The sequence below is a fragment of the Drosophila gunungcola genome (genome assembly GCF_025200985.1).
Source record: "Drosophila gunungcola strain Sukarami chromosome 2L unlocalized genomic scaffold, Dgunungcola_SK_2 000052F, whole genome shotgun sequence".
Classification (NCBI taxonomy): Eukaryota; Metazoa; Arthropoda; class Insecta; order Diptera; family Drosophilidae; genus Drosophila; species Drosophila gunungcola.
Window position 1 is genome coordinate 152638 of NW_026453165.1, and position 7772 is coordinate 160409.

At 39.7% G+C, this 7772-nt stretch overlaps 1 protein-coding gene across 1 annotated transcript; it reads right to left on the minus strand.

Annotated features, from left to right (window-relative positions):
- Window positions 1–6658: 6658 nt before the first annotated feature.
- On the minus strand, window positions 6659–7487 carry LOC128253568 (uncharacterized). The gene is made up of 2 exons (XM_052982037.1): window positions 7272–7487; window positions 6659–7204 (listed from the first exon to the last, which is right to left on the minus strand). The coding sequence occupies exons 1-2, from the start codon at window positions 7408–7410 to the stop codon at window positions 6942–6944; spliced, it is 402 nt and encodes a 133-aa protein (XP_052837997.1). The 5' UTR covers window positions 7411–7487; the 3' UTR covers window positions 6659–6941.
- Window positions 7488–7772: the final 285 nt, after the last annotated feature.

The following is a 7772-nucleotide window of genomic DNA, read 5'->3' on the forward strand; positions in this document are numbered from 1 at the left end:
CACGGCAGCAACAACGTGGCATATTATCACACAACCATTAAATATGATGAAGACTGCCAATGCGACCGAGAAGTCCTAGAGATGGAAGCATCACGTGATCGTGTTTGGTTCAACGAGGCGGTACGGATGGTTAAGATGATACATAATTATTATGTGTTTTAGGCTAATGGCAGTAAAACCCTTGTATAGAATGAGGTATTAAAAATGGAATATTTCATAATAACTTTGAACACTTAGGTATATTTTTTTGCAGTTAAATCAACCCCTTTGTTCAAAACTCATTTATAACAACATAAATAAAGTTAACCAAAAAAATGTGTAAGCTTGAAAAGGTTAAAAAAAGGTTATATAAAAATCTTATTATAATAAAATTTTATTATTGAAAATGCCCACACTGACTTTCAAATAAATAAAACAATTTACAACTTGTAAGTTTATTGTTGAAGAAAATGTCCAATTGGATAGCTTTTTTGCTTCCTCATTTGTTATCAAAAACGTTCAATAATAAGTGAACCATCGCTAGCAAAATCTTTTGGCGGCCGCTGTCGTCGGATTTACGCATTTATGACGCATTTTTTCATTGTGGATTCGACGGGCGCGGAATCTAGGCAAAAGGCAAACAACCGCTGGCCGTTCCCCCAATAGAGGAAAAACAGAGAAATGGAGAATCTTCAGAGCTCCGACGAAGCTCCCTGGGGCCATTACGCATACTTTGAGCTGCGGAGTAGATTTTCTCATTTGGAGGAGGTTGCACTCTAGATGTGTGTTTTCTTCACTGCCGGAGCTGCCCATGCCGCTGATCATTATCAATGATCTGGCATTGCATTGCATTCCCGATGTTGCCGATGTTGCTGCTGCTGCGACTGTGTGACTGACACAATGCCAGCTCAGTGCTCCGAAATGCATCATCCACATCCACATCCACCCGATCCTACCGGTACCGGTACCGATACCGATACCGATTCCCCTCCCATATCCACGATCCTGCGCAGCGGGATCATTGACTATTGAGCGCACTGATTGATTACTTTGTTGCTGGCACGTTGGCAATTTATTGGAGAGATGCTTTGGCAAGGAGCTGCCGCCTCGCTTTCGATGATTAAAAATGCTTTTGTGTAAATTATTAGCTGCAAATTCACCGCAGTCATTTGTTGTTGCCGTGTTGTCGCTCATAATTCTCGCCTTGAGGTTTCTCCGCGGATTGCTTTTTGGTGTGAAAATGATGTATGTGGCTCTGCGGTTGGTTTCGGTTTCAGCCAACCACTCAACTCACTCACCCGATCTAGCCTTTGACTTGGCCATAATACTCCCTGGTATTATGCCATGGATTGCCATTGCCGCGCCTCGAAATTGGCGGCGGTCGCTTTGACTTTCCAGCCGCCAACACCCCCTCTCCAATCACTATCCCATGGATCCTCTGCGGATCGTCTCTTTTTCAAACCCCACAACCTCACCACCTCGCTCTTTAGGATAGCATGTCTAAATTTCCTTAATATTTCCATTTGCTTGTTTGATAGAATTTATGTGCACATTCGGAATCGACAGAAACGAGCCACAACGCGAGATCATTGCTGGCATTCCACGCAGCTGCCTGCACTAAAAAAAAATCTTCAAAATTCAACCCTGAAACTAAGCAAAGGCTTTTGGTAAAATGCATTAACTTTTTCGGAGATTTGGTATAAGACTGAATACAATACTTAAAACTTTTAGGAGAATGCCAAAATCTCTCTATTAGCAAGTCTGAAATCAAAGGAATCCAAATTCTTAAAGGATTATAATTTAATTTGAAACGTAGAAAATGACGTCCGGATTAAGGATTACAATTTATCCCAAGACATAGAAAATTTAGTCAGGCTAGTGTCTTGTGGCTAAACAATCATAGGGTCTTGAACTTGAATTTTGGTCAATTGATTCAAGTTTGCATCGTCACAAGAATAAAGCTAATTTTGGTAATATCTTAGGAATTTTCTCCTATTTAAAAAGAATACAAATACAAATTTTAAAGACTTGTATTTTCTCACAATTTGTATTATTTATAGACTCGAAAGTAAAATATTTGTTGCATAAGTAACCGATATGGTGAATATTTTAAAACATTTTTACAAGTGTCTTGTTGCTGCTGTTGCAACCGCAGTGGCCATGACAATGACAGCGTCTGGGACGAGAGCATTGCCAATATTTATTGACATTTAACGGAGGAGCAGAGGGAAGGCCGCAAAAACAGGCGACTTCCCTCAGGATGCGGCAGCAACATGTTGTCGCTGTGACTGCAATGTTTGCATTGTTGGCTGCTGCTGCTTGTTTTTTCCTGCTGGCTGTTTCAACTGTCAGTTATCATTCACTCAGCAGCAACATTCGAATCTATCCGCAAGAAATTCGATTCCCTCCATGCAAATGCTGCCACTGCGACTGCAACTGAGTTATGGTTGCAACCCGCCGACAGGATGTGTCTCTCTCAAGGTAACTACCTTACCATACCCCACCCACCGCCCACCGCCCACCTCCCCCAAAAAGCAGTCAAACACCACCCAATTAACAGTGTACAACGACACCTCCTCGGAGCCTTTCTCTTTCCCACACCTGCAGCAGCACAAATTTGAAATGAAATATTTTCGATTCTGCTGTCAACATGAGTTTTGTTGACAACACATTAGCAACTGCTGCCGTTGGTATTGCTGTTGCCGTTGTCGTGCACGGCGAGAAAAGAATGACAAAATGAAAAGTTTCTTATAATTTATTGATTTAATAGATATCAGCATTTCGTTTTGATATATACGAAAATGTCAAAAGGATTTTTTTTTGTTTTAGATTGATTATATATGATTACACTATACAAATTATGTTTATTAGTCATTATAGTAATTATAGTATACATAGAAGTGTTGTGCTCGAAATAATATAATGAGACCAAAATCAAATTGATTTCGAGCCATTTCTTTCTGTGTTGAGTTCAGGCAGCAGCAACATGTTGCCGCCGTTTGGGGCATCGGGACGTTGCGCATGCGCCGCACGATTTGCAATTTGCAGCTAATTGAACGCGTGCGCAGGCGCAGTTTGTTGTCGACTCTCACGCTTCTCAACCCTCTCGGCGAACATCCCCGATCCCCTCCCAGTCCCCTCCAGCCTCCAGAGGCACTCCTTTTCCCATAGCAAGTTAGAAAAGTGCCAGGCGACAAATGGAGAACTACATAAAAAAGCTCCATGCGTGGTAACCTGAAACTGGAAGTGAGTCTCAGCCTGCCGCGTCTAAATCTGAATCCGATTCCGAGGCTAAGCCTGAATCTAAATCTGGGATTCGATTTAGCTTTGAATTAAATGAATTACGACAGCGGTTAGCTCTCAAATGGCGTATTGCTTGCTCTTGTTAAGAGTGCTGACAACTGAAACAGGGGCTAGAACAGTGGGTGGTGCCATATGGCCCATTAATAAAAACATTGAGAAGGCCGTATTTTAAGTTTATTTGTTTACAATGCTCCATTAGGGTTTATAATAAGGAGTAGGATGAGTTTTTCCTTATATAATGTAGTTAAAGATTATATTCACCCTCACAATAAAACTTTTCAAAATTATATTTAAGAACTACAGAAGGTTCTTATAGTTTATTATTTATATGACAAATAAATGCCTCAGCTTAATGTTAAGTGTTATTACATGGCTGCGTTAGAATTTATGTTAGAGGAAATGATAGAGGTTTTCCTGATATTATTTAGCTAAAGATTTATTTACGCTTCAGGTTTCAAGATCCTTTCAAATATTTTGTAATTTATAATGATTTATGAGGATAAACGTACTATTTAAAGGAAAAATAAATAACCCCCTTTGAACCATTTCTCAATTTTATGTGGATAAACAATTTAAATTGACACCCATTATTTAATTACCCTTTTCTTTTCTGCCATTTTTTGTAAGCGTTATTTCATTTTATCCACCATTCTCATTGGCTTCTTTTGCAGCTCCCTCTCAATATATTCATGCACATATTTGTTGGCTAGTTGATTTTTTGTCAAATGCCGCCTGCGGTGTTTCCATGTTGCTTCTGTTTCTGTTACTGTTGCTATTGCTGCAGCTTTTGGGTTTTTCGGGTCGTGCTAGTTTCCTTCTCCCTCTGACCGTGTCTTTCTTCTCCCTCCCCATTAACCCCTCTTTTGCCTCTCTTAACCCCCTCCCCTCTCACAGCCCAATTGCAGCGCACTTGTTTGTGTCCGAGCCTGGCAGCTTTGTTTTGTGTTTGGCCCCTTTATTTATCTCCCCAACCCCCACAAAAAAGGGGGAAAAAAACAATCTGCAATATGTTTATGCATTTTTTGTGGTCGCTTTGGCGATAGGGAACCAACAATGGCTTCTAGACTTTGCCTCTGGAATGCGGCTCCATTAAATTGTGAGCCTAATACACGATTTGTTGCTGCCGGAGCTGCAACAGTTGTTGTTGATGTTGTTGCTGCTGCTGCTGCCGTTTAGTTTTGTGTCGCTGTTGATTAGCAATTTAATTGATTTGTAGGCAACAATTTGTCTGGCACTTCAAATGCTCCCCGACTGTCGCCTGGTTGGCCTCCACAACCACAACCACAACCACGGCCACAGCCGGTTGCCAGCTCATAAAATATTCATATGCCGCGATGTCTTGCCATATCTGTAAAGTTGGGGGTGTTCAATCGCAATCGCATGTAAATCTACAGGCAACATGGCGTCGTATAACAAAAAAAAAGAGGGAGAAAAACCCAAAGACAGAGACGAAAAAGAAAACGGCAACAGGTGGCCACAGCCCTTTTGGCCAGTTTGTTTTCGCTTCAGCTCCACATGTTGCTGCTGTCGTAGCTCCTCCTGCTGATTATTAGCTTTATTCAGCAGCTACACCCATTTAATTAGAGGCCTCTCCTTCACACTCTCTCGCTTTTTTCTCTGGGCCTGAACCTCAATGCAGCCATTTTGCTTAGTGGCTTCTGGTTGTTGATTCCCAGGCTTCCGGGCTTATATGGCTTCTTGCTTATATTCTGTATCGTGTAATAATTATATTACCAACTTGTCAGATTGTTCAGAATATTCAATTCAAATTCAATTCACAAAGAGACAGGCTAGATTTTCTAACTTTTGTATTTTTTTGCTCAACAATAAAGTTGACATTGCCTAAAAAAATGTCTTAAAATCTTCAAGTTATTTTAAGTATGTGATTTTAAATTGATTGCATATGCTGTCCCATATTTAATGACAACATATGTCTTCCGATTTTTGTTAGCCACCCATAAGAATTTTTTAGGCAAGCATTTTATTTCCTGCCAATCAAGGAGACATTGTCTGAAAACTTCCAAAAAATCCTTCAAAAACCTTAAATTTATGTTGTTAAACATTCCAAATTAGAAATATTGGCTTCTAAACTGATAACTTGTAATACAGTCCAATATTTAGTGATAAAAATGGCATCAGATTTGTGCTACCCAGAAGCAGAGCATTTTTATTGTTCTGCTCGATTTGTCCCATTGCTCTTTTCCACTGTGGGTGGAGTCAAACTTTCTATTGAAATCTCTATTTCGATTTGACTAAACTTTTATCGCTCCCGTTCGGTGAATGTCCAACTGTGATTCCCCAGTGTTCCCATCTCAGTTTTTAGCTCTAGCTTAAATTTCAGTTGTAGTTTCCGTTCCCGTTGCGGGCGCAGCCTTATTAACTACATTGCAAAAAAATTAATTGTTTGCAAAAACGTAGTAAAAAATTTTTAATTTTAATTATTTATTTTCTTTAATAAAGGGCTTCAAGCGTTGACCAAATCAGAAATGGCAAGGGATGATTGAGCTTAACTGCCTGTTAAAACTAGTATGTTTGCCAGTTTTAATAAGTGTTCCAGTAAACCATGCTTATGCTTTAATCCAAACAATAGAGTTGGTTTATCCTTTGCACTTTACAGTTCTATTTTTGCGCAGTGCACTTGCAGTTGCAGTTGGCATACTGCAATTGCTGCTGCCGGTTGCAGGTGGCCGCCATTTGGGCCATGATTTATGCAGTGGCCGGGCATTAGAAAGGTCGTTCGCAGTTGTCGTCGCCAGTCGTGATTTCAGAGGAGAATGAGGAAAGGGTGGGAAAAGAGCTTCGGAGGAGGAGTTTGGACAGGAGACAGGAGAGGATGGTGGCCGATAGTACGGCAACGGACGTTAAGTCTGACGTCTTAATTAGGTTTTCTGCTGAAAAGTGCCGAAAAATGTTGGTTAATGCCCGACATGCCACGCCCACACGAACACCAGACATTGTCTCTGACCCACAAAAGGGGGAAATATGCTCCTCCGTCCACCCTAAGCCCCCTACCTATTTTAGTCTTGCCCCAATTCGAAGCTTTCTTCTGGTTCTTCCTGCGCGATTATAAATGACATCGCATTACTCTTGGTCGGGTTAATGTGCGTCTCTTTAGCAACACAAAAATATTTTGTCTTCTCACAACTTCATTAGTGGAGAATCTCATTAGTGTAGCAGTGAAACGGAGACAAAGAGTCCCGGGAATCACAGTAAAATTTCATTCTCAACCTACGCAAATTTTTGTTTACGGATTGGTGGTTTTTTTAGACTTAAATAAATGAAGACACATTTTTATGTACAAATAAATAGTTTTTTTGAGGAAAGATTCATCCAATAGCGTTAAGAATGGTGAAACTGGATGAAGAATATATATTATTTTATAAGGTCAGACATGTCTCCTTTTCTGTGTTACAAACATTCATTTATAATACCTATACAATTTTCCAATCAAAATTAATGTACATTTAAACTTTTTTTTTTTAACTATCGATATAGTGTTACAAACAATAAAGTCTAAATGCAGATAAAATTGTATAAATTGGAGGTTTGTCTATTTATCGTGTCAGATAGAAGTTCCGCAGAATATTGACTGAATTTTGAATATTGAGCCCGTGTGGTTCTAATTGCTTTTTTTATAAAAGAAACACCTGAACGCAAACCTAATCTAAAGAGGTAGTGATTTGGGCAGCTTTAAGGTCTCTCAGTTCCTGCTGATGCTTGATGGTCACCTCCAGGAACTTCAGATACTCCTCGTCAATGGGTTCGTCCTCTTGATCATCCGAGGAACTCTCGTAGACATAATCCAGGCAGTGTGCTCCTTCAGTTTCGGTGTTATCGCCGTATTCCTGGTCCCCATTCGTATTATTTTCGGGACAAAGACTCATAACATGATTGTGATGCCATTCAAATAGGCTTTGGTATACTACATTTGGTGGTTTAAAACGACGCCGATTAACATAATTCTGTATTATTATTAATAATATAATTACTTTGAGCTGCATTGGTCCACTGATCTCGAGCTGTTTGTGTCGGTTTTAATTTCCCCTCACTTTTCTGTCGGCATCTGCGTCGTTTGCTCCTTTTCCGGGACCTTTTTCTGGTCATATCTTCCGATCTATTCTCCGGCATTAGCTCTTATTATTAAAATCTAAACATTTGTCCCACTTTTGTTTACTTCCCAGCAAATACAACAAAACAAGAAAAGGTGTTGCCATCTTTTCAATACAAAAATTGTTGCCAGCTAAAAAAATCGAGTGACCATTTCACGAAAGCCAGACTTATTGTTTTGAAAAAGTAAATTATAGATGTCAAGAACATTGGATATTTTTTAATATATAACTATATTTATTTTTTGGGTTTTTATTATTTGTTGGACAAATTATTACAAATTACCGATTGGCCAATCGGTAAAAATCGGCTATAGAGCCAAATCGACTGTTAGCACTAGAGTTGCCATACAGGTTTTAACGAAAACAAAATGCAGGTGGCGC